The sequence below is a fragment of the Desmodus rotundus genome, chromosome 3, assembly GCF_022682495.2.
Source record: "Desmodus rotundus isolate HL8 chromosome 3, HLdesRot8A.1, whole genome shotgun sequence".
Classification (NCBI taxonomy): domain Eukaryota; kingdom Metazoa; phylum Chordata; class Mammalia; order Chiroptera; family Phyllostomidae; genus Desmodus; species Desmodus rotundus.
The window spans coordinates 16,802,335-16,829,436 of record NC_071389.1 but is presented as its reverse complement, the minus strand read 5'-3'; the positions used below and the strand labels follow the sequence as shown (position 1 = coordinate 16,829,436).

The window sequence follows — 27,102 nt, the reverse complement described above, 5'->3', positions numbered from 1 at the left end:
TCTATGATATTTTTTTCTTCATAGTCAGTAAGAATTAGAAAGGACCTTCCCATTGTTTAGAGGATTTTTTTTTCTCAGTAGATTCTGTTCATCTTTCTATCCACTTAGCCAGTATTTTATGAAAGATTGATGGGTGACAGAAGTGCTGCTTATTTTAGCACCTCAGGATTTAAAAGATCATACCTTCCCTCAAAGAGCTCATAGTCTATCCCCATTACAACTGTAATATGGGATGGATGTTATAATAGGGGAATAACAGAGTGCTTGTGAAGCGGAGGAGGGCTTGATTAATTCTTTCTGGGCAACCGGGTCAGGGTGACTTTGTGGAAGCAATTACATTTAGACTGGTTAGGGAAGGTTTAATAAAATTTCAAGAAGCAGGTGGGGAAAAAAGCAAAAAAAGGGAGGGGGTATTCCAGGAAGCAGAAAATGTCTTGAATGAGATCACAGAAGCATAAGAGTGCAGGAGGGCCTCTGTGGTGAACAGTGGCTGAAGTGTAGAGCCCTGGAAAGGTATGGACAGAAAGGAGGCTGAAGAATTATGTTGATGTCAGATAGTGAAAGGCCTTAAATGTCACATTATTTGCCCTGATCATTCTCTCTCTGATTTTTCTGTCTCAGTCTCAGTCCTTCTAAAATTCCTCTCACTTTCAGTTTTCAAGTGAAAAATTTCAGGTTTGCCTCTGTGTCAAGTTTAAGTATGCCTGAGATTTGGCCATACAGCGTTAGCTTAGTGCTAAGAAAGACCAGTCTTCGTCTGATTACTTACTGGGAGACAACATTCTGAATGAACTCTAGCCATTCTAGGCTTTCAGAGAAGGGACTGGATCTCATTGTCTTAGAAAAATAAAAATTACCTTCTTCCTACAAAAAGGGTTGAGGATGCTTAGCCTCATTAAGCAATCAGGGAAATGCACATTAAAACTATAAGCATATGCTGTTATATGTACATCAGATTGGCAAATATTAAAGTTTGACAAAAAGTGTTGGCAAGGACATGAAGCAGTCAGAGCCCTGCAAGCAGAAGTGTGAACGGGTACAACCATTTTGCCACACAATTTGGGATTATCTCATAATTGAAGATGGGCATACCCCACGAACCAGCAGTCCCACTCTTGGGGATCCGCCCTAAAGCACTGTTGAACACATATGCCAGAAGTCATGTACAGAAATGTCCATCGCAACACTGTCGGTGACAGACAAAAACAAAACACCCAAGCTAGGAAAAATCCCAGTGTCCATCAACTTTATGTTGGATAAATAAATAATGGTATGGCAGTACAAGGTATTATTATGTAACAGTGGAAATGATTAAATTGTAGCTGATAGCAACATGAATGAATCTCAACAAATTACAGAGTGAAGAGTTGCGGAAGAATACATTATGACTAGGCTCATATGAAGTTTAGAAATGTGAAATAAAAAAATTATAATGTCTGTAGATACAAATGTAAAACTATGAAGAAAAATAAAGTAATAGTAAACAGTTCAAATGTTCTCTTGGTGAAAAGGGAAGGAGGTGGGTTTGGGGGAGAATCATGCAGGAGACTTTAAAGCTAATGGTAATAATTTTTTAAATTTTTATTTTTTAATTGATTTTAGAGGGAGAGGGGAAGGCGGGAGACAGAAAAGCTTTGATTTGTTCCCCTCAGAGGAAGCATGTGATCCAAGAGGGGGCCATGGGTTCTAGTCCCAGCTCCACCGGTAACTGGCTTCACAACCTTGGGCAAGCCCCTTTCTGGACCTCAGTTTCCTCAGTTGTTAAGGGGGAATTGTGATATTTAAAAACATTTTTTGATTTATTGATTTTAAAGAGAAAGAGGAAGGGAAGGCAGGGGGCGAGAGAGAGAGAATTTTGTTGTTCTACTTATTTACACATTCATTGGTTGATTCTTATATGTGCCCAACTAGGGGATCAAACCCGCAATCTTGGCGTGTGTATCTCGACGACGTCCTAACCAACTGAGCTGCCCAGCCAGGGCTAGTAATATTCTTCTTAATCTAGATGGTAGGTACACTAATATTTACTATATCACTATTCTTTTTTTTAAGATTTTATTTATTTATTTTTAGACAGGGAAAAGGAGGGAGAGAAACATCAGTATGTGGTTACCTCTCCTGTACCCTCAACTGGGGACCCGGCCTGCAACCCAGGCTTGTGCCCCCGTCCAGGAATTGAACCTGCGACCCCCTCACAACCCTATCCCCTCCCGCCCCCCGCCCCCCCCCTCCCCTCCTCTCCCAGTTCCCAGGCCAGCGCTCAGTCTATTAAGCCACACCAGCCAGGGCTATATCACTATTCTTTTATACCTTGCATATACTTAAAAAAAATTTATATCTATACATTTTAAAATATTAAGAAAAGGTTGGTCATACCTGATCTACTGTTTGTTCCTCCTAGTTCTGTTCTCATACATAAACACATTTTTCAGAATGTAAAAACTGAGGCCCAGAGAGATTAATTTAATTATTCAAGAGAGAAAGCTTATCAATGACCACCCGATCTCAAACTCATATATAGCACTTTCTATCATCTTAGGTTGCAACTCTCCCATTATGTAGATTCTATCGATCAATTAGAAGTGCTTCCACTTGGATTACTGCCCTAGTCTTTCACCCCTTTGTGTAGTATGTTCTCCACACCGCTGCCAGAGAGCTTTCTAAATGCAAATCCATCATGTCACTCTCTGGCCTCAATCTTAAATAGTTCCCAGTAGCCTTCAGCACACTCCAGGCGCTATAGTGTGGCATACAAGGCTCTCTATGCCTCGGCTTCTGTCTTCCTTATTAACTTCATCACTCACAACTTCCTGCACTTCAGCCACACCAAGCTATTTGCTGTTCCTGGAACACTGCCTCTGCACACACTACTCCCTCCACCTAAAACTCCTCTAAAATAACCTTTTTTGTCCTTTAAGATACCCTTTCTTAACTGACCCCCTCCCCCCTAGACTGAACTAGATGCCTCCATAACACCTTGAACTTACATTTGTTGTCACACTTATCACAGAGTATTATTGTCCACTTTATTTGTCACCTTCAGTAGCTTTTAAGCTTCGTGTGGGCAGAGGCATTGTTGAAATTATATCCCCTGTGTGTGGCACAGTACCAGGTACATAAGGTTCATTGAGTGAATGAATGAATGAACAAATAATTGGGTATCACTTTATACAAATCCTACATATAGTTTGAAGTTATTTGCTAGATTCTCACTATATCTATCCCTATTTATAAAGGCAGGAAGGAAAGGAAAGAAAAGAAAGGGAAAGAGAAAGGCAGGCTGGTGAAGGGCGGTGGGGGGAATATTGAGGGAAGGGAAGCTGGAAGCTAAGGTTGGGGAGGGGAAGGAAAGGTTCAGAGTCTTATATCATTTTAGGCCAAGTGCCTGGTGATTTTAATGACAGCCTGAATTTCTTTCAAGCTTTGGACATGTGCTGATTTTGATGACATACCCTATTCTGACCTTCCTTAGCCTCTCTGGAAATTTACCTCCTTGGCTGATAATGCTATAATTTTTCTCTCTCCACATTAGGGAGTAGGAGCTTTGAGTTGCAGGAATAAAAGGGAGGTGGTAGATGGGTCATGTTGGTCAGGGTGGCCTTGGTTTTTAATTTTTGGTGTCTCTAATCTTCTCAGATTAGATTCCTGATCATTTTCTAGGACTTGGAGAGTATATGTAGATCCCATCTTGTGAACTGATGAACTACTAGGACCTTTAATTCTAAAACAGAGGTTGAATGTGGGCTATTCAGAGAGGGTTCTCTCAGGAAGCAGTGCTGTAAGACTGGAGGTCCAGACTACCCTCCGTAGCCTCACCTTCATAAGGGCCAAACCATAAGAGCCACTAACTGGCTTCATTCATTTGATAGGTATTTATTGAGCATTCTCTCTGTACCAAGTATGGCAGTAGACACTAGGATTAGAGGTTACTGATCACCACCCATAAAGAATTCAGTCTAGTGGGAGAGCAAGTAAGAAAATCAGTCATTTTATTTATTTTTATGTTTATTGTTTAAAGATTTTATTTACTTTTTTAGAGAGAGGAGAAGGGAGGGAAGAGAGGGAGAAAAACATCAATATGTGAGAGATAAATCAGTCTGTTGCCTCTCACATGTCCCCAGCTGGGGACCTAGCCCTGCAACCCAGGCATGTGCCCTGACTGAGAATCAAAACCTGCAACCTTTTGGTTCACAGGCCAGTGCTCAATCCACTGAGCCACACCAACCAGGGCAGAAAAATTGGTCATTTTAATGCAGTGTGATGAGCTAGGCATTCCACAGGGTGTTGTGGAAGGTTAAAGAGTGTGCAGGGGAGGGAGAACCAACCTTTGGTGTAAGGCATGTCAAGAGAGATTTCACTTGAGCTCAGTCTTGGAAGACCTTAGAAGTTGATGGGGGTTTGTAGCAGCTGGTCAGGCTTGAGCAAAAGTATAAAGACAAGAAATAACATGATGTAATAGGGAGCTATGGGAAGGTGTATAGGACTTCAGGGAAGGGTATATATGTATGAAGATGTGATAGGAGATGAGCCTGGAGCCATATAAAGGGACCATATTGTGAATGGCCTTTTCTACTTTCGTAAATAAAAGGGATTGTCAAGTAGAAGTGTTTTCATTCATTCAATGTTAGGTGTTTAGTGTTTCTCTTAACTGTTGCCCCTTGAGCAGCTGAGTTTTATCATATCTGAATTTGGAGCCCTCTTTCTTTTTATGCTCCCAGTGGCCCCACTTTGAGTACCATCTAGTCAAACCCTGCACTCAGGCACTATGAAGTGGATGATGCATAGCTTTTAAGGAAGCTTGGAAGGAGGAGGATTTAAATGGCCTTCAAAGACTAATGTCAGGCCCTCATGTCAATGTCACTGCAATTCATGCTTGCATGGAGAGTGGGAAAGGGAACTTAATTATGGAGGAGGGGAATTGTAACCCTGCTTGAATGGGTAGTTGAAAGTTCTGGGCCTGCCCCTTAGTCTCAAAAAAAGACTTTTTAACATTTACTGCCAAAGAGGTCATGGGGAGAACTCACATAAATACTATCCTCCCTTTTAGGTATGTGAGCCAGTCTTTCTTTTTGCTTCCACAGGTGCAGAATAGGTTCACCAAATAGTATTCTGATCTCTGTTGAATGGAATCTGGCATCTTATTGTCCTCCAGAAAATCAACACTTTTAAAGCATGGAACATGGCAATTTTAGGTCAGCAGGCATTTAAAGATACCTTTTTAACTTTCAAGGGCCAGCCTAATAAGATATGTCTTGTATAAAAATACTAGTTTATCAAGATGAAATTTGAATCATTAAAATCTTGGAAGGGGCTTAGTTTTAGCTGCTGGTGCACGTTTTACACGTAAAATTCTTGTCTTTTAATGGCCCTGCCCTTCGGAAGGTTTGTGATCATCTGATATTAGGCTCCATTTCTTCTGCTAACCTTTGGTAACTATTCAGTGTTTGGGTTGAGGGAACCTACAGTGACCCATGTCACTATCCTTTCAGATCATAAAATAGCTTTCCATAGTCAGCCTGGATGACAATAGAAGCCAGCCTTATGCAGTCAGGAATTGCTCCAACATGGCTACAGTCTGAATAACCAAAGGAGTTAGTCACAGTCAGCTTCCTCCATTTCATTCATTTGTTTTGGGAAATGGTATCAGTGAGGCAAAGCTGTACCTTTAGCTCATTAGTACAGGGTCTGAACAGGAAAATCTATTTCAGGAAATCCTTGAGAGCTGCTGAAAACACATGATGCTTCTTAGTACTTGAAATAGAACTTTTCTACTTTGGAGGGAAAGTGGTGTACAGATGTGACTCCAGTTGTTACCTGTACAGCATATATACTCATACAGTTCTTGCTATTTCCAAAGTTTGGGGGGAAAGTTTTGTGTTAATATAAATCAAATTTTAATTTTTCTAAATACATAATCCTACCTTTTTTAAAATCTCACATCTTTATAAAGTTAATTAATTATTTTATCCTCACCAGAGGACATGCTTATTGATTTTAGAGAGGGGAGACGGGAGGGAGAGAAACATTAATTGGTTGCCTCCTGCATGTGCCCTGACCAAGAATCCAACCCGCGACTTTTTGGTTTATAGGACAATGCTCCAACCAACTGAACCATGCCCGCCAGGGCCTTTTTTTTCTTTCAAAGTTACTGACTTTGAGACACACACACACGAATCCATTGTTCCACATACTTATGCACTCATTGGTTGTTCTTGTATGTACCTTGACCGGGGATGGAATCCCACAACCCTGGTGTATCAGGATGATGATTCTCTGTAATCAACTGAGCTAACAGGCTAGTGCCTTTCCCCCTCCATTTTAATAGAAGTTCTTCAGTGTTCAGACCACAGCAGAGCCCATTTTCAAACAGCTTGTAGAGGTTTAGCTCTGCAATTTATTTACCCTTGGTCACCAAGAAAAAGTAAAAACCAAAGAACCAGATGACTGCTGAGGGAAATGTAACAGCAAACTTAAGGGCTAGAGACCAGAGAGCAAGAAGAATGCTTGGGGATGGTCTCAGAAAGCTGTGATTGGTAGTAACAGAATGGAAATTAGGTAATGGAAAATTGAGGCTACTACACTAAAGACATGCATCTAACAAATTTTGGCTTGAAATTGTCTCAGTAAAGCGTTTGTGATGATTGGAATGCCACAGAATTCATCTGGCTTCTTGTCCCGTGAAAGCATTAGAATTTAAAACAGACCTTTAGCATGATTTATGGCAGACAAGAAATACCAGTTCAATTAGGGCAGGTGGTATTTAATTACCCCTCTCTGTGGGGGGTGGGGCTGTTCCCACCAAAATTGTTTGTGGGTAAAATCACAACAAAGATCTACAAAGTACAGATATATCACCAATTCCTTGCATTTTGCTCATGTCAAAGGTTATTTTAAGATATTAATGCTGGAAAGATTAATTTGAGATATTAAACCTAGGCAAGAATACATATACATATTGTAATTACTTCTTTTTAAAATTCAAGTAATTGGATTATGTTTAATGAGCTATCTACATTTAATAATTTTTAAAAACTTACCTTTTCAGTATTCTCCATAAGCAGAAAGAGATGGGGGAAACTCACTTCTGATATCATTTTCACTTGGGCTAAAAAGGAAAAACAACTGTGCTTTTTAGAATAATGGTCAGAAGAATATTATTTTCAAATATACATATACAGTTTAGGAATTGCCCATAGGAATGTATCTTGGTTCATTGTGAAAGAAGATGAAAGATTAGCTGCTTAAAAGAAAAAAAAGTCCCCAATGACAAGATTCGATGAGCCGAACAGTACACAGAGAATAAAACTTAAAGTGACTCTCAGGGATCCTGTAGATAAAAGTAACCCATCAGAAGTGACGGAACCCCAACTGCCTAGCTGTTTGAAAACAGGAGTTTGAGAAGCAGAACATGTTATCTGAGGCTGGCACTTTAAATGAGCCAGTGTTTATGTTGTTTAAAGTGAAAGATGTGAAGCCCCTGAGCAGCTGGCTAAAATTGGGTGTAGAGAGGGAGAGAGCAGTGTGTTATCCTCATTAACACCATTTCAGTTCTAGGATAAATATGTTAGGAAGGCTTTCTTGTATTAGCTTGCAGTCTTTTTTCTAGGGGGAAGGAACTAGTCTGGGGTATGGTGGCACTGTATATGAAAATGAGAAATATGGGCATATTTGTCTAACTTCTTAGTTTGGCTGTTTTGTGGTTAAGTCATTGTGATGTTGTGGCAAGAGCATGAGCTTTGGATACAGGTGAGCCTGGGTTTAAAAGCTGACTGTGACTTTGATAAAGTTACAGAACCACTCTCAGTTTTAGTTTTCTCATCTATAAAATCAGAATACTACTATTTAGCCTTAAAGAAGTGTTTTGATGATTAGAGATATTCAAGAAAATGTGAATAAATACCTGGCACATTTTAGGAATTCAACAAATATTTATTGAGTAGATGCTATAGGAAACAAGTTTTAAGAATCCCTCCCTCGGCTCTAGGTAAGCTGCTGTTCCAACCACTACTTCTGTTAAGTTTAAGACACTGTTTTCCAGTTCCTGTACTCAGAGTTGTATAGTCCAAAAACCTGTGCTGCAAAATAGAATGTAGTGACTGTCATTTAAAAAGGGGTCAGCATATCTCTTTGGAACTTTCGGAGAGGGAGAAATGACTTCCAACTAGAAGAGTCAAGGAAGGCTTTTTAGAAGTTGCGACATTTGCCTTGGGCCTTTAAGATGAAAGGTGTGTTTTGTTTTGTTTTTTAAGAAATGCCACAATTCAGATAATAGCCCCTTTGAGACTATTTTGCTTTTAAAGTACCTAAAGTGAAAATACTGAATTGATTCTTGACTATGATTTGTGAGACTGATACCCTTTGTCTTAATCCTTAAAATTGGCATAATGTAAGCAGAGGCTGTCCATTTCTTTTTCAGTATTTGTCTCCACACTTGGAGAGCCTGTCTCAAAAGGGAAGAGGCTCATCTACTACTAGGTCTTCACAGAGACCAAAGAAAAGAGGACCAATTAGGAGAGCCCTCTGTGTAATGCTGAACGCTGTTTAATTTGACCTGCTCTCCTTAGATTATTTCATTACCAAGAGGAGGTGACTCCAAACAAACTCAGCGTTCCTTTGAATTAGTAATAATGAGAGCTGTCAGTTACTGAGTCCCTGATGGGTACTAGACATCCCTCTAGAAGGCTTACATGTATTATCTCTGCATTATCTCATTTTATCCTTAGGACCATCCTATGAAGTAGGTTTTATTTTTCCCATTTTACAGATGAGGCTCAGAGAGATTAAGCCTAACGTCATACAACTAGTGGCTCAGGACATCCTTGGTTCCCTTGAGTGAACATGTTTCTGGGTTCACCATTGATTATTTTTTTAATGTGGTTAGCACCAATATGACTATTAACTTTAAAAAAGAAAAGACAAGTTTTCTTTCATTGTTCTCCATTGTGATCATTTAAAAAGATTCATTAAATATGATATTCAGGAATATTAAATACTTGTGATGATATCCTTTCTGTTTGCTGTGCTTTCTTATTTGATTTCAGGACACCTACTTTTTCCTGTTATTTCTTCTAAAAGTATTCATGATATATACTTATTGAAGATAATTTGAGATTAATCTGGCCTTAAGAATTTTACAATACCTCTTTATGATTGGGGGCCTTGCAAAACTACAGTAGAAATCAATCCCGACTTGAGTAGGAAGCATTGAGCTGTTATCCCTTGTAGAAGGAAAATAAAGGAGAGACCCCTGGGATTATCCTGTCTTTCAGTCTGAATGTATGTTCTAACCATGGAGCAGAGTAGAGGATCTCAAGCAGAGCACATTGGTCTTGCTGGACTGAAGAGACAGAGATTGTGTAGGTCAGGGGAGGCTGAGGCATCTTGAAGCAGTGGGGTGGAGCTCTGGAAAGGAGGGAGCCATACAGAAAAAACTGCTCTAGGAGTCTCCTCAAAGTCTCCTTGAGTCTTTGCTGATCTCTCACATGCCTGGGATCAAACTCCACGAGGTTGGGGAAAGAGGACCAGGAATCTATGAGCTAACTGGTTCCCAGAGCAGGGACTATGTGTTCAGTTCCTACCACCCAGAGTGAAGAGCCCATACTGCTCACTGGGAGTGTCCAGTAGATATTGTAGAAGGGCCACATCTTTGTACTGGGGTTAAAATAGTCATGGAGTAAAGACTACTCTAGACCCACCCTAACAAACTTAAAAACAAGCCCTCAGATGTACCCAGCTGAATGAAAAGTAACTTAACTGCCTACCCTTTTAACACTCTTGAAATGAAGACAACAATGGGAGATAGTTAACATTGTAAAATCACAAAGTCCAACATCCAGGAAAATGTAGCCCATAACTAGGAGAGTCAGTAGAAACATTAAGAAATGACAGAGATGATGGAATTAACAGGTAAGAATATTAAAATAGTTTTTATAACTATAAAAAGAGAACATGAAAATACTAGTTAGGAGGTGGATATTTTAGCCTTGCAAGTAAATACTGGAGTATGGTTCATCTCTCTTATTTCTATTATTTTTGCCCTTCCCAAATTGTTGATTAGTAAAATTTGAATATTGTAAGTCAGAGCTATAGAATCAGCATTTTTGGGTTAGAGAGAACTTTTTAAAGATTATCTTGTCTACTCATATCATTGAGAAAAATATATTTCATCGCTTCTGAGATGTACATCTTCTCTCCACGTTTTAATGTCTCTTAAATCATGATGCATCTTAACAATCAGTGGCATTTTAGATTTGATGAAATACGATAAAAGCCCATTAGAATTGTGGCTTTTCTGTAAATTCTTAGTGGTATAGAGTTCAAGACTTCTGCTCATATTACCCCCACCTGGGAAACCTTTTCCTCTTAATTTTTTATATCCAAATCCTGCCCAGATCAAATCTTTATTCTAGGAAGTCTTCTCATTCCCTTCAATTCACAGTGATCTTTACATCCTTTCTATTATCATCATTGACTACATCATTCATTTAGTAATTGAACTATTTATTTGCTATATTGTTACTTTGATTTTATCTGTTTCCTCAATTATAAGCTCTTGGAGTCAAGGGAGGGATTTTATACTTCTTTATGTCTTCTAGTGACTATTTGATAAATATGCACTGGCTGATAAAACATTTAGAACAGTACCTGGCCCATAGCTAAATGCTAGATGGGCGTAGAACTAGGACTTCCACCATCTCTATCACCACCACCACAACTACAAGAATCTGTTCCGTGCCAGGCAGTGTGAAGCATTTTATACATGCATTATTTTATTTTTCTTCACAACTTTATAAACTGGGAATCATTATAGTAATTTAACAGTTCAGGATATAGAGAGATGACTGCTTGCCAAGGTCCCAAAGCTAAAGTTTGGTGGTAGTGGGTTAAAACCCACACCTCTGTCTCTTACTGTTGGTGTTCCTACTGCTCTGTGCTCCTGCTTACTAGATTATGAAGGCTTTGGTCATAGCCTAATAAATGGAGGGTAGAAAGAAAAGAATGGATACTTACTTTCCCCTCTGCTCAAGGACTTCCCTTATAAATCCAATGTATTGAGTGGTGAATAGAACTTGTGAGAGGAAGTATATGTACAGCTGCCCTTTGGTGCTCTTTGTTGCTGGTGACTTGGCAGATACTGACAGATGAGTGTGTGACACTTTTTCAGGAATGAGTTCTTGTTAGAACTGGCAGAATAGAGTAGTTGATATGGAATTGCATGTCACTTTGCTCCATAATTCTCCTCCCTAGTGTTCAGATGTAGCTGTGATTGCTAGGTCTCTCCCCTCACTTAAGTTGCTATATTAACAGTCACATCCAGGACTACTGCTTCTGCCTGTTCCATGACCACACGGTGTGTTTGTATATTGCCCTGAGCTGTCAGCAAAACATTTTGCTGAATTTCCTCTTTTTGTTGTTGCTCTGCAACCTTTTTTCCTTGGCCTTTCTCAGTTGTGTAAAGTCAGTTTCTTTTTTGGCCTTTCCATCCCAGAGAGGGAGCAGTTATTGCAGAGAAGCTTGAGATATGAAATGAAGCACCATAGAGCTTAAAATGAATGGTTAGACAGCTGGCAGGATGAAATGAGACTTACTTGGTGCCTGGTGTGGGGTTCGGCTCTGGTTATCTCCTTCCTCCCTCATTTTCAAACCTCCCTCTGTATCTAATCCACCAGTGGGTGCTCCAAGTACCTTGTCTATAGGGGAGCCTAACCTAGGTCAGTACTCACTGCTCATTGTAGGAACTAGGAAAGAAACGTTACAGCTTCACTCCATCCTTTCCATCTCTGAGTAATGTAGTAAAGTAGGATTAGACACTCTTCCATAAAAACCAACTGTGTGTTTCCTGTATGGTAGCACATGCCCAGGTTTGGCTTCCTCCCAGGTACTCAAGCTCAGGATTTTGGAGAATGCATTTTGTATCCTCTTATGTCAAATTTTTGAGCACCATCAACAAAGATCACTCTCTTCTGACATTGCCTATAAATAAGAGTCTCTTAAAAATGAAGACTACTTTATTGGGGTCTATTATCTCACTATTGCAAGTTATTGACATATTTCTAGTAATCTTCTCAACTGGTTTTTTGAGGTTTAATACTTTTGTGTGTTGGTATTTGTTTCTCAGAGCAACTTAGTTGTTTTTCATGTTGAACTCCTCTGTGAATATAATGTTCAATTGATTATAGCTGAAAGAAATCTGGTACCTGAGTATCCACAAATGTAGAGAGTAAGATTTCTTAATTTCTAAGTAAAATCATTCATGATTTATATTTATCTAATCAGAGTAAAAGTAAGCCCATTTAGATGGTTTGGAATATTTCGAACCACTTCATTTTGATTAATTGGGTATGCTAGAAAGTGGCATTAAGTTAGGAAAGTAAAATGAACTTTGTGACTGAAAGTCGTCAGTGATACCATTTTTGACCCTCTGTGATTTAAGTGGATCCATAACAGAGAACTTGGGCCAAGATAGAGACACTAGAAATATTTTATGTGAATAAATCTTTTCTTTGGAGTTCAGAATACTTCGCAAACAAAATCTCAGTTCGTATACCATCTCTTAAACATTTTTAAAAAATTTCATTTATTTTCAGAGGAGGAAGGAGGGAGAAAGAGAGGGAGAGAAACATTGATTGGTTGCTTCTTGTCCACCCCCAAATGGGGACCCGGCCCTCAACCCAGGCCTGTGCCCTGACAGTGAATCAAACCGGGGATCTTTCAGTTTGCAGGCCAGCGCTCAGTTCACTGAGTCACACCAGCCAGGGCCATCTCTTAAACATTTTAAGAAAGATTTTATTTATTTATTTTTAGAGAGATCGGAAGGGAGGGAGAGAAACATCAATGTGAGAGAGAAACATATATCAGTTGCCTCTTGTATGCCCCCTACCGGGGACCAAACCCGCAACCCAGGCATGTGCCCTGACCAGGATCAAATCGGCTTTCACTTTGTGGGATGATGACCGAACAACTGAACCACACCCATCAGGGCGAGCATTTTTCTAGTGCGGCTCACAGCTTGAATTAGAAGGATGAACTGAACATTTTCCCCCAGTTGCCAGTCATCAATAGACTAAGGATTGGAACCCAAGTTTCCAACTCACAATTTAAATGTATTTTCTTTTGAACAACCAGATGGATCCTACTAAAAGGAAAGGCTAAATTTGGCCATTTGAGAGGCAGTTTTCTATGGTATAGTTGATACTAGAAGAAACCAATTTTTAAGGAAAAGGTGATCCCTCAATTTTAGTTTTAAGAGCAAAGCTATGATTAGAGCCTGAAGAGTAATAAAGGTAAGAACAAAAGGTGGTATTGCCCCCCAAAGATAATAGAAAGGTACAGAATTACTAGGTGTAAATGGTCTCTGCGAGATGTACAGTGAGCTCATGAAGTTAGATATTGGAGTTTAGGAGTCTTGTTTTCTGGGCTACTTTCCCCAAACCAAATCAGGACAAGAAGGACCCTTGCATTTACTGAATGTAGGTCCGTTATTCCTTCATGAAATTAGAAATTTCTCCTTGTTTTGCATCACAACCAGTAAGTTCCCTTTCTTGGTTCTCCCAATCAGATACTTTCTCTGCCCACCCTAGGAGTTACATTTCTGTCTTACTAACTCTTTTGGACATTACTCTAGTGACCTAAACTAATTTGTCAGTAACACCTTGTGTTTGGTTATAGTCTGGTTATATTTGTAGGTTCAGCTCCACCCGTATTGCAACAGGAAGTGTGTGGGTATGTAAGGCTATAATGAGGCATTCCTCCTTGTGGTTGTTGCATGGTAGTGAGGATAGCTTTGTGCACCAGTACATTCATAGTTCTTTAAACACTGTAGTAGACAAACTTAGATTACAGTGAGCCTGTGTGTTAGCTCTCATTTTGAAGTTAAATGATTATTTGACTTCTCGGTTGAAATTCTTGACCCCCCTTGGAATGAATAGTCTTTTTTTTTTTCATTCTCACCCGAGGATATGTTTATCAATTTTGGAGAGAGAGGAAGAGAGAGAGAGAAACACTGATGTGAGAGAAGCATCCATTGGTTGCCTCCCTTACGTGCCTGCACCAGGGATTGAACCTGTAACCTAGGTATGTGCCCTGACTGGAAATTGAACTCGCAGCCTTTTGGTGCACTGGATGGTGCTGTAATTAACTGAGCCACCTGGCAAGGGTGGAATGCATATTTTTTAACATAAAAAAATTTATCTCTTAAAAGAGAAAAACTGGTCTACAAAGTAAAGCTTTTCTTATATGCCCCCATCCAAATGCTGAAGTGAAAGCAGAAGTCCTAATTGCCACATGTAGACATCCCCACATGTTGTTTGTCATCCCCTGCCACTGCTGATCAGCTTTTGGGGGTATGTGTCAAAGAGGAACTGCCTTGAGAAGCATTTTTGTTGTTATGGTTATTGCTGTAGCTCAGATATACTTGCTTTTGGATGTGACTGTAGAAATCTGTGGATGTTATCAGTGACCTTGACTCTAAATGAGGTGTCATTCATTTATTTATAATAAACAGCTAGTAATAAACATCATTGCCAGAATAAGCAGTCAATCTATCTTCTGCCCTGTTAATAACAGGGATGCAGAGTAAGGGGTACAAATGCATCCTCCCTTTCACATTCAGCCTTCCTTTATTACCTTCGTTGGCTCTCCCAGTCCCTACTTCTCACCTCACCCTACTCCTGCCCAGGCTGTTGGGATCAAAATTGTGAGAGTTCCGGGAGTGTAGGGTGGATGTCAAAGTCGTCTTCTGACTTTATACTGACCAAATGTGCTGTATAAATATTCCATATCACTTCAAATACACAGACTTAGAGACTCTTATGTTTGAAGGGATCCGATAGAACACCGCATCCAGTTTCCAGTTCAGACCCTGAATCCCGTCATGGTACTGGCAGTCTAGACCACTGACGACTGGCCACTGGTGTGCTGCTCCTTTTCAAAACATATGATACCCGACTGTTTAGTCAGGGGCACTGATCTATTGACCCTTCGACTGTCAAATAAAAAAATGACACCAACCAGCACAACAGTAGCCATCCAGTGTGAATGAATTGAAGTTATACCTTTTTTTTGGTGTGTGGGAGGGGTCAGGTCAACAAAAAAATTATTTTTTGGTGTGCCACAGAATTTTAGTCATTAGTTTATTGTGCCATGAGATGGAAAAGGTTGAAAATCACTGGTCTAGACTGCCAGGCCATGGCTAGAGAGGGATTCCTGAAGTCTTTTATTTGTCTCACTTATCACAAGTCCCTTAGGCTGAAAATAGCCAGGGCTGAAAATGGGGGTTGCTGAGTCTGGCTGGGTGTCAGGAACTGATTCAAAGGTTTTTGTTTGTTTGTTGATTTCTTTGGTTAGCCAACTCCCAGATCAGTCAGGGAGCCTTTCAGGTATACATAAATTAACTTTGGGGCTCTGTGGGGACCATCCTTTGGGCCATTCTGGATCCTGGAGAAGACCTGCCTCTGGCCTTGTGTTCAGAATATTAGCAAGCGGATATTAGCCACGAGAGGAGGTTATGGCAGCTTATAGGTAGAAGCAAATCAGGCATTTTAGAGCTGCTTAAAGATTATCTAGCTTAGTCCAAAGGGACTTTGCAGATGAGGAAACTGTAGCCCAGAGTAAGAATTATTTCATCTTTGATTTAGAAGGTACTGTAGAAGCCATCCAGTCTGACCTGTCAACATCAGCAGCATCTTACAGTCTAGGAATGTCTCCTCCAACATGCCTGATAGCTGGTCACCCAGAGGATGATACAGGGGAAGCATGATTTGTAAAGAAAGAACAGCTCTAATTAAAAGGAACTAACTACATTGAATTCTGCTTCCCTGTAGCTTTTTATCTTCTCAGTAGTTCTAATTTAATTCCTATGTAACATCCCCCAAAGCAAGACCTTCTCAAATCCCCAAATTAGCAAATATCACTATATCATATACTTTCCTTAACTAAGTTAAAGTATAACTGAAAAAGAACTTTATTGATTCTATAAAGACAGGGCATTCTGTATTCTTCCATGTATTCAGAACTTTTCTCAGCTAAGAATCGCTACTTTCTTGGTTTTCTTCACTTTCTCTTCATTTCTGTAACTGACACTAGCACTTAGCTTTTTCTGTGAAACTTTCAATAAATAACCCTACATTGTGTCACTTCTTGCATATAACTGTACAAAACTATCAGGAGTGCTGACAGCTGGACTCACCCCTATAACCTGTCTTCAGTTTCTCAGTTCGTATTTGCTAGCTTTGGTGGGCCTCTCCATTTCTATTTCCTCCTTCTTAGCCTGTGAGTGAGAGCTTCCCCACTGGTCTTACCTCCAGCGTTTTCCTGCCCAAATACAAATTCTTTGCTTCTGTTCGAATGACTTGTCTAAAATGCAAATTTTACCATGTTAACTTCCTCATTCAGTGGTTCCTCAACACCCAGTGCTCCACAGATTTCCCGGTAAATGACTCCTGATGATAGAGGAGCCTTGCCCAACTGGGTTTCCATGAGAGAATTAAGCCCTGATGCCATTAGGCATCCATTGTATGTAAATGTGTTAGCTTTTTGTCACTGCCGGAATGGTGCTAGTTATGTACAGTCTTAGGGGGAACTAAAAAAATAGAACTCTAATTATTTCTTTGTTCTGTGGTTCAGATGAGGAACCCAGTATCAGTGGAGAAGAGAAAAAAATGTATGTTCTTCAGTAGGTCCAGAAACATGACTTGGAGCAACCTCCAGAAAAAAACCCAACAAATTTCATTGAAGTCTGGGGTTTCATCTTTAAATGTATGTGACTGTTGCATTCTATTACATAATAAGTCCAGGGTTAAAAGTGTTTTAAATATTTATCAGTGAATAAAATTGATTTTCCAGGAAGATTTGCCCAGGGTTCATGAACTACAAATAACTACTTTTTTTTAAATTTATAGCTCTATAATGGACATTTTATATATATTATACTACTTAGTATCTAGGAAAATTGCCCAACATCACACAGCTTCAAGTGTCAGAGTCAGAGTACTAACCCAATATATCTCAACTCTACAACTTGAAGTTGAGTCAAGAGCCTAGAAGTCTCTGCTCATTTCTAAGTTTATCTTTACCAGAAGGTAGGATTTTTTTCATGGTCAAGTTACTGTTGTAGTTCATATCTTTCATAACTCCATACTTCTTTTTTTTTTAAGATTTTCTTTACTTATTTTTAAGGAGAGGGAGAGAACCATCAATGTGCAAGAGAAACATCAGTTGGTTGGTTGCGTCTTGCATGTGCCCCAATCAGCGACCAGGCCCACAACCCAGGCATGTGCCCTGGCCAGGAACCGAAACTGGTGACCCTTTGCTTTGCAGGGATATACACAGCCCACTGAGCCATGCAGGTCAGGGCCTAATTCCATACTTTTTATGCAAAATGTAACTAACCTTAATTATCCAAGACAAAAATGAGCAGTGATGCAGGTAATCCCATATAATAGGGAATCGTGTCTCTCTTTGGTGGCTCTGAAACATTAAATGAGTTTTTAATAGCAGATAACACTTTTCTAATTGTTTTGGCTTAATGGTTATTGGCCTATTGTCATATTTTAAATTTTTGTTTTGTTTGCTTGTTTATTTATTTATTTTAGAGAGGACGGGAGAGAGAAACATCAATTTGTTGTTCCACTTATTTACACATTCATTGGTTGATTCTTGTATGTGCCTTGACTGGAGATCAAACCTGCAACCCTGATGTACTGGGACAATGCTCTAACCAACTGAGCTACCTGGCCAGGGCCTTGAATTATTGTCACTTCTCCAGTACTCTTTATCTGGTTATAGGAACTGGCTTTTTTTGGCAAGAAGCCATCTTGCTATTGAAAATTGGTCTCAGGTGAATCCCACCCAGACGACATAGAGTTGGCTTCATTTGTGTACGCTTTCCCAAAGCACTTGGGAAAGCATACATGCTAAAGTTCCAAGGCCTTAGAAGTTACCACCCACTCCCTCCCTCCCCAGTCTGGCATTTACCTAGCCATCTGGAATCCAGTTTCTATTAGGTGTTCAGAGAGAACTTCTAGAATGCCCTGTCAGTGATCACATTCAACACAGAATTTCAAGGAGATCTGGCCCCTTAAGCTCCTCTGAGAAGCTGGAACAAGACTGAAATTACTGCTAATGGGGGGGATCACAGTGGTTGTTCTCAGCCATCTCGGCTGCACCTCTGAGTGTCTGGTTCTTTCAGAAAGCTTGAATTAATGGGAGTCTAAGGGCATCCCTGAGATGGTGTACAGAGAGCCTTGTGAGGTTCTTTTATTTGTAACCTCCTGCCTCCTTTGCTGTTCTAAACTCTCTTTTCACTATAAGTTACTAAAGATTGCATTTTAGTACCTTATATCCTTTACATTAAGTAAAAGAGGAAAGAGTTAGACTGGAAGGGAAAGTTCAGAGTTGGGGTTAGAAAACCTATTGAGTCAAAGGGGAACTTAGCAGAGGACCGGAATGAAAATTATTTCCTTAGACAGTGGACAAATATTCAGGAAACACCTCTGCACCCCAAAGATAGGCACAGCTGCCACACAGTGCCTATTAAAGGGAGGTTCAAAGTTATGAGCAAACAGTTGATTCTCTTGGTTCTTGGACTGTTGCTCTTGGTGACAGGAAATCTTCTTCCCCAAGCTGCTGGCTTCCTGTTTTATTTTTATTCTTAGCAGATCAGAACGTCCATAACAAGGAGCAGTCTGTTCAAAAGGGTTCTACTCCTTCTTGGAGACTGAAGGGCTTTTTAAAAAACGTTTGGTCTGGTGTATGTTGGTTTGCTTTTAAGACCTGTGGTATTTAGCTTGGTTTAAGCATTTTGTATTCACAATCAACTTTTGATGATGAACTGGTGTTAATGAGATTTGATGTAAGTAAACCTCTGTTTTGCTTTTTTGTTGTTGCTTAAGGAGAGTTTGGAATATTGGGGACTTGGGTATGTTACCTTAATGTTTCACCTTTTTTATTTGAAGTGAATCTGCCATTTTCCCTAGCATGAAAATCACTAGATGTTTTGGATGTCTTTAGTTTCACAAGATAGGGAAATAGGACCACAGCCCAGTGTACCTTGGCTGTAGTCATAGCCATTTTGTTGAGACTAAAACCCGTTCCTATCCTTGTAAAGCTAGGAATTTGGTAATTAACTCTAAAACAATAGCTCAGCACGAACCTGAAGTGCTGAGGGATTTCCTAGGGGAAGGGGTTCAGCCAACAGAAGAAACAGTAACTGGAACGTTTCCGGATCTGCTCCAGACACTTCCTGCTGTCTCAAGAGCCTTTGGCCCAGGTGTGTTGGACCAGATGGGAGAGAAAAAGGGAGCTGTTGGGTAGAAGAGAAAGGACTAAAGGAATCTTAAAGCACGGTTTGCTTGGCGTCACGTTTGACATTAGACATGTAAAATTTTCCTTGATATTCTTTCTGTCAATTTACAGACTAAACTTTAGTAGTGTTAATAGATACTGGCAACTAGTATTTAGTTGTACATTAACAGTCATCCATTAGGGAAGAACGGGAGAAGTTATGTCCTGATGTAGATAGATCAATGGAATCACTATTAGCAACTTAATGTCATTGTGGAAATTATCAGATGACAGCTCTTTTTTGATCCTTGTAATTGATCATCTGGAATCCGCTCTGTCCTGCTATGGACACCCCAAGGACAGGAGTTGTACCATCTAGAATGTGCTGAATGGGCTGTTTTCTGAACATGCCTCCTTGCCTCTGGAGATTCTTGGTGGTTGGAGCATCATTGTTATTTTAAGGTTTTTATATTTTTTATGCTGCCGTGGTACCTCAGCCAGCACTCACCAGTTCAGAATTTCTAAACTTATCTAGCAAGCCTTCTATTAGCAAACCTTAAAAGGGGGTGGGGAGAATAGAGGATGGGTCTTAAAAAAGAGAAAAAGAAAGAGAAGATATATTTTTTTAAGCTGTTTTAGATCAGAGCAAGACAAAAGAGAAAGAGACTCACACAGCCCTGTGTGCCTGGAATTTGTGGTTGAGTAATACTTTCCTGTTATTTCTTTTTTAGGTTGTTTTTCATCATTTAGAACATTGCCTGAAGCAGGTCCACCATGCCGTTAGTAACGAGGAACATCGAGCCAAGGCACCTGTGCCGTCAGACGTTGCCTAGCGTTAGAAGCGAGGAGCTGGAATGCGTGACCAACATCAGCCTGGCAAATGTCATCCGACAGCTGGGCAGCCTGAGTGAGTGCCGCAGAGAGCCTGTGCTTTGCCCTCAGGGGTCGTTGGTGCTCTTTATTTAGTTTCCCTCTCCTCCCGTGTTCCTATTTCTCCCCCATCTGCCTTCCCTAGGTAATGCAAAAATGCATCCCACCCCCCTTCCCCAAAGAGAGGCTCCTTTTTGGTACAGATTCTTCCCCTCAACCCTGTCTTCATCTGCCACCACCCTCTAGGCTCCCTCCACCTCCCTCTCCACCTGCTTCAGAAGAAATCTGTGGGAAGGGTGGCAGGAAGGGCTGCAGCAGAAACTGCAGATGGAATGACAGAGCAGAATTCTCTGTGTGTAAAGTGGGAGGTTCACAGAACAGTATCTTGGGTTAGGGAATGTGTCTGTAATTGCACGAGCTGTTCGATGTAGCCTGACTTTTGTTGAAGCCTCAAATGTGCCAATAGTCTCTATCTACCCGACATTCCACACCCCCTCCCCTTTCTTCCCAAAGAGGAGTAAAGCAAACATGCACTCAGAGAGATTCTGGCTGACTTGTCTACGCTGGTACACATTTAATTGTGCTGCAAGCCCCCAGGTCCAAGTTCAGGGTACAAATTACTTCTGCAGTCTCTGAGGTATTGGGAGTTTTGCAAGCTGTGTGAGCACACAGTGACACAAATTGTAGCTGTAGCCATTCTTCTCTAGGAGGAAGATGGGGGAGTAGCCCAGTCTGTTTTGGAGCTGAGGGAAAGCCAGCTTAACTGTAATTTATTTTTTAATTGGCAAGAATGAATGAGACTGCATTGGGTTGGGTACATGCATGTGGTTTGGATTTCATTCTGAATCAGGCTGAATTTGTTTGCCTGAAGTTGAGGTATGGGAAGGGCAGATGCTTAGATAGGCTGTGCATTTATCTAGTGCCACTCCAGCTCCCCATAAGAACTTCCGTCAAAATGCCATTTTAGTGATCTTTTTTAGCAAAGGCATCTTCGTGTGAATTATTTCAGACATTCACCCCTGCCATCGCATCACTGCCCTTAGTGGAGGCAATGGAATATCAAGAAAGCCTGCATTCCCCTAGATGGTAATAGACCCTGCCTTTAAAATGGGGGCCTGCGGAGACAGAGCTCAGTGACCAGATGATGTATGGGGTCCAAGATTCCTAAGCCTTCACCTAGCTCAGAGACCATCTTGGTTGATCCAGGGCGTAGGGAAACCTGGAGGGGCGTCATGAAGAAATGAAACCCCGTGGATGCCTGTCTTACACAAAGGAACGTTGACAGCAGTGCAACAGCGGTGCGGCTGACAAGGAAGCACATGAAGGGCTGCAAAGAGCCTCACCGCTTCTTAAAAGCATCATTTCTGCTTCTGTCACCCTGAGAAGGCCAAATGGGTGGAAGTCAATCACACACTGGTTCCTTCTCCATAAGACAAAGGACAGCTAGCTAATGATGCTTCTTATTCTCACTCAGCAGGAGTTATGCTCTCTCTCAGGTGTTTTTTCAGGGTAGTGGTGATGGATGCCATTCTCACTCTCCCACTTGTGATCAGACCACTTCCATCTTAAGGAAGCTGATCTGAGGGCCAGGGTCAGCTTGTGCCGACAGAAACAAGATTTCCTTATATCCTGCAGCTGACCAACCCTTTATTCATCCTATAAACATGTACTGAACATATTTTATGTGCCAGATGCCGAGGGGATACAGCCATAATAAGAAATGGTCTCTGCCCCTGGCTGGGTAGGTCCGTTGGTTAGTTGGTTTTAAAGCATCATCTGGATATACCAAGTTTGTGGGTTCGATCCCCAGTCAGGGCACGTACAAGAATCAACCAATAAATGCATAAATAAGTGGAACAACAAATCGATGTTTCTCTCTCTCTCTCTCCTTCCCTCCCTCTCTTTCCCTTCCCCTCTCTTTCCCTTCCTCTCTCCCTAAAATCAAGAAATAAAAAATGAAAATAAAAAAGAAAGAAATGGTCTGTGCTTTCTAGCAACTTATAATCTACCAGAAGAGACAGAAATAAACAATTCTTCAGGGAAGAATGGGGAGAGGGTGAGAAGGAAACTCACATTTAGTAATTGCCTGCTTTATGCCAGTTTTAAATAGGATCTTGGCATAGTTTACCTCATTTAATCCTCAGTAATTCTGTGAGGGTAGGTGGTGGTATTCCCATTTTTCAGATGCAGAAATGAAGGCTCAAAAAAATAAGTAACTGGCCTAAAGAGACAACAGCCAGTGAGAGGCAAGTCAAACTTCCCAAGGCTTTCTCATCTCAGCGCCCTTCCCTGTCTCTGTCAGCAGGGCCCTGGTTCAGGCCTGTGTTGACTCTTCCCTAAACTATTACCCTAGCCTCCCTCTGGCCTTCCTTTCTCTGATCAGCCCCCTTAAATCTAGAAATCCAAATATCTTATAAATCTTAAACCTATACCCCTGCCATAATGGTCTGCCCAAAACGCAAATCTCGCTTTTCATTTTTATAATTCTGAATTGTTTGAATTTTTAAAAGTTAAGGCTGTGCTGACTTTTGTAATTTAAAAAGTGTTTTTAAACTAAGAGTACAAATGTTAAGAACTGTCTCCCCTGTTCCTCATTATAGAATTATCTAAGCTCCTTGGTCTGGCATTCAAGACCCTTCAAGACCTGCCTTCCTTTCCAGCCTCATTTTCTGCAATCTGTCTTCTCCCATTTTATAGTCTTTAAAAAGATTCCTTTAAAAGGGAAAAAGAGAGAGGGGAAAAAGAAAGAAGAAAGAATCAGTGATCAACTACATGTAGTTTCTCTTCGCGCATGCTCTCATATCTCCACGCAGCGCCCTTGCTGTTCCCCCTGCCGGGAGAGCCCTTGCCATCCCTATAGCTGATCTTTAAGGCCCAGCTTAGGGATTTCCTCCTTAAAATTGGACTAAGTTCCTCTGAGCTCCTATTACATTCATATATTATTACCTACCATATTATATTGAAAATTATCTCTCTCTCTTAAAAGTTCTTTGAAGGCAGAAATCATGTGTTGTTGAAGTTCAGTAAATGTTTGTTGAATGATTCATGCCTGTATTCTCTTCAGCATTTCATGCTATTGGTGCACAGTGAATACAGAAAAAGAAGGAACAAATACTATCTATAGGGAGTAGGAGACCTGGTGGGAATAAGGAAGGTCATGGAAGGTTACATTTGACCCAGGTTTTGAAAGATGCTAGGGTTTCATCTAGCAGAGAGGGGCACAGGAATGGGCCCACCTGTGCTTCAAGCTCATGGTCTTGGCTTCATGCGTTGTACTGTAACCAGAAGTGCTTGGGCTAGTAAAGAAAGTGTGATTATGGAATGGATAAGGCAAAAAACTGAAAATTCCACAGCTGTGGATTGCTTCGTGATAGCATATCCAGAATTCTTGTTTTCCCTTAGTGCAGTGAGATTGATATTTCACATACTAGGTTGCCATATCTTAGGAAGTACAGGCACAGCCAGCCAGCCAGCACTTTCGACCACCTAGGTGAGTGGAACCCCCACTTGGGTCATTAGGAAGTCATACTCTGATACTGGGTTTTCTAACCAAGTGTAAGTGGGCCATGCCAAAGACGGCAGGGGGTGGGGGTGGGGGTGGCAGCGCTCCAAGGCTCCCACTCAGACTTCAACAAGGGAGCTTCACCTTTTTTAAAATCAGTTTCACCTGTTCTAGTTCAACATAAGATTTTGTTTTAAGAGTTCTACTGCAAAGGGGAAAAAATTGATTACTGCTTCCAAAATCTTTTGCAAAGTGTGATATCTATTATGAATGTTCTGATGTCATAGAGGGTCTGTCTTGGTAATATGAATGAGTGAAATTTAACTCGGATCAAGGCACTCTGGTTTTCTCCTAAGGTTGGACTAATTTTTAGTACTCGAAGAATAGGGACTATCAAATTACTGACTGAAATTGTATTTAAAATTTTCTCTAAGCATACAACTTGGGATATTTACCGTATTTTTCAAACTATAAGATACACTCCCCCCACCCCCCGCAAATTGGGAGGAAAATGGGGGTGTGTCTTATAGTCCGAATGTAGCTTACCTGGCTCGCAGGGGCAGGGGGCTGCGGCAGAGCAGGGGTTTTTTCCTATTTTCCTCTAAAACCTAGGTGCGTCTTATGGTCTGGTGTGTCTTACGGTCCGAAAAACAGTAGTTATTCCCACTCTTAAAAGTTATTTGATATGGTTGAGCAATATAAGGAAGAATCTCATTGTAACAGCTTACGTTTTTAGCTCATTTAGTTAATCTCACAACTTGGTGAGGTAGATACAGTCATCCTTGTTTTACAGATGAGGAAACTGAAGCTGAGAGGTTGTGATTTGCTGAAGAGCACACAGGCGTAAATAGAAAAAACTGAGAGTTAAATCCATATATTTTGGTTTGAAGTCCACTGCTTCTCCATGTATCATCAAGTAGTTCTAAGTATGCCTAGGGCCTGATGTGGCGTGACGGTGGGGAAACCCTCACACCACCCCTTCTCTTCCAATAGCATTCTCCACGTTACCGTTTTTATATGTTGGGTTTCTTTATAAGATTTCTATTTTGAAAACCCTATGCCACGGTAAGCCTCTACTCCCACTATCACTGCTCCCTCCCCTGAGCAGCAGGAAATTCTGGGTGCTCTCTTGGTGACCTAAAGGTAAGTTAATTTGGGTTTTTCTTTTCCTTCAGAACAGTTGGATGGGCAACAGATATTTTTGAGCCTGATTTATTTTCCAGAAGTAATGTTGCGTGTTTCTCTGCTTCAACCTTACACTCATAGTTTTCTGTTACCTGGACAAGCGTGATGCAGGAACTTTGCCGTATCATGGACAGGGATCATGTAGGATCCTCAGCCTGCAGAGTGGAAATGCAGCTCAGTAGCCAATTTGAGTCCTCTGAGCCCAGGAGCTTCCCATGGTTGTTTCGATAACAAAACCATTCAGCGTGCAAAGACTTGCTCCTTTCCTTGATTAGGAACTCCTTATTGATGAAATTTACCAGCAATTCAAAATATGCAGTTGATTGGTTTTATCCCTACTCTTCAGGTGACACTGGGAAGGTGAACTGCAGTTCGCCCAAGAAGGTGCAGTTTTGGCCTTTCGGACTAATTTTTTTCCTTTCAAGTGTGGATTAAGCATAAAAGGAGTTTAGAAGCTAAGAATCAGAGCCCGCTTTAAATAGTTCTCAAAGAAATTATCTTTTGGTTGAGCACAGTCACTTAAGCCTGCCTTCACCATGCAAGTAAAAAACTCAGATGGTATATTCGTAAGAACCATTTTTCATTCCTAGCAAGAATGTGCTTTGTGGCTTGGAATGACAATATGAAGGTAGCGTCAAATTGCTGTTATGTTTCTTTGGCTGCAAATTCTCCTTGCATTCCAGGGTTGAAAATACAGAAATCTACGGAACTCTTCTTTTTCTAAAAAAAAAAACAACAAGACATTGTGGAAAGAGACCACTGGTATGTTGTTTTTCAGGAAGGTTCAGCTTCTCTTTTTCCCTGAGATGTAGATTTGAAGGACTATAGAGCAAGACTTTCAGAGTTGCAGGTTATAAAACGTAAAATAAGCTTTTCACCCCTTAGAAGAAGTTGTAAGTCTTTTGCTGTGAGTTGCTGATAAGTTAGTTCAGGGCTCCTCGAAGATACAATTTCTCACATGATTGTTCAATATACTTTAAAGGCTTCACTGAGGGTATAATTCTTATTTTTCATGTTAATTGTAGACAGCTAGAAGGTCCTTCTAACTACCAGTCTGTTTCCAGAACCATTTTACAAGGTGCTTTTACAGAGTAGCAAGGGGCTTAGGGCTATAGGTAAACGTGTAGACATAGAGTCTGCCCTTCCAGGATTCATTTTTTGTGTTACACCTTTCTGTTCAGCCCGCTTTGAGGTTTCTGACTGTTCAGAGTTTGCCAAGAAGACTCTTGGTTATAGAACATATGCAGAGTGTCCATGCTCTGGAGGGTCTATCTCTACCTCCAAGACCAAGCACCTACATATAACCCAACCCATCTTGAGGGGGCGTGCAGGGAGGGGTGGGCAATATGATCTTTAATGGCCAGTTTTTCTGACCATTTATGTCACTTTTATCCACTAGTGACTTGGTTTCTCTCTTCTTTCAGGTAAATATGCAGAGGACATTTTTGGAGAGCTCTTTACTCAGGCAAATACCTTTGCCTCTCGGGTAAGCTCTCTTGCTGAGAGGGTTGACCGCCTACAAGTTAAAGTCACTCAGCTGGATCCCAAGGAAGAAGAAGGTAAGGAAGCTGAGCTCAGCGTTTGCAGGCTGTATTGAGCAGTTGCTTAGAATTTTTTTCCTGATTTATAAAAGTAAGGGTAAAAATCACAGAGACCTATGGAGTTCTGTTTTGAAATGACACCAGTCTGGGTGGGGCAGAGAAACCCTTTTAGCTCTGACACACTCCCACACACTCTCCCATTCCCCCAATTCCCTTTTTCAAATCCCCTTCCCCCAATCTTACTTTGCTACCATAAAAGTACTTGGAAGATTCATTTTTCCTCAGGAGAGGCTTGCGAGATCTGGCCACATAGTAAACCTTTGTGTTGCCTCATTTTTGTTCCGTCGTGAAATGGCTGGGCTGCTGACAGCCTTGTGGGGCTTCCCCAGAGGCGGAGAAAAAAAACCTGGCTGCAGACAGCCGCAGCCAAGAAATGAAGCAGCTGAGGCCTCTCCGGCTGGTGTGACTCAGTGTTTGCTCCAAAGCCTGCCGTCCATTTTCTGACGCCTCCCCCCTCTCAGTGTCACTACAGGGAATCAACACCCGGAAGGCCTTCCGAAGCTCGACCACGCAAGACCAGAAGCTTTTTGACAGAAACTCTCTCCCAGTGCCTGTCTTGGAAACATATAACACCTGTGATGCTCCTCCACCTCTCAACAATCTTACCCCTTACAGGTGACCTGGCTAGCTCCTCCTTTTCTTGGCCTGTGGCTAAAATATTAG

The 27,102-nt window shown here is 41.0% G+C and overlaps 1 protein-coding gene across 6 annotated transcripts in view; it reads left to right on the top strand.

The window, feature by feature from the left end:
• WASF2 (WASP family member 2) overlaps nt 1-27,102 on the top strand; it is a 67,951-nt gene that overhangs the window by 27,453 nt on the left and 13,396 nt on the right. For 3 of the 6 annotated variants that reach the window (XM_053919993.1, XM_024554436.4, XM_053919992.2), the window contains 3 exons: nt 20,013-20,188; nt 26,263-26,397; nt 26,901-27,054. In XM_053919993.1, coding sequence (XP_053775968.1) covers nt 20,056-20,188; nt 26,263-26,397; nt 26,901-27,054 — 422 coding nt within the window. In that variant the 5' untranslated portion in view covers nt 20,013-20,055. Of the gene's footprint in view, nt 1-1,911; nt 2,009-5,081; nt 5,193-13,955; nt 14,074-20,012; nt 20,189-26,262; nt 26,398-26,900; nt 27,055-27,102 lie in introns of those variants that run through there. The other 3 variants (XM_053919991.2, XM_045190727.3, XM_045190728.2) reach the window with 3 other exon arrangements.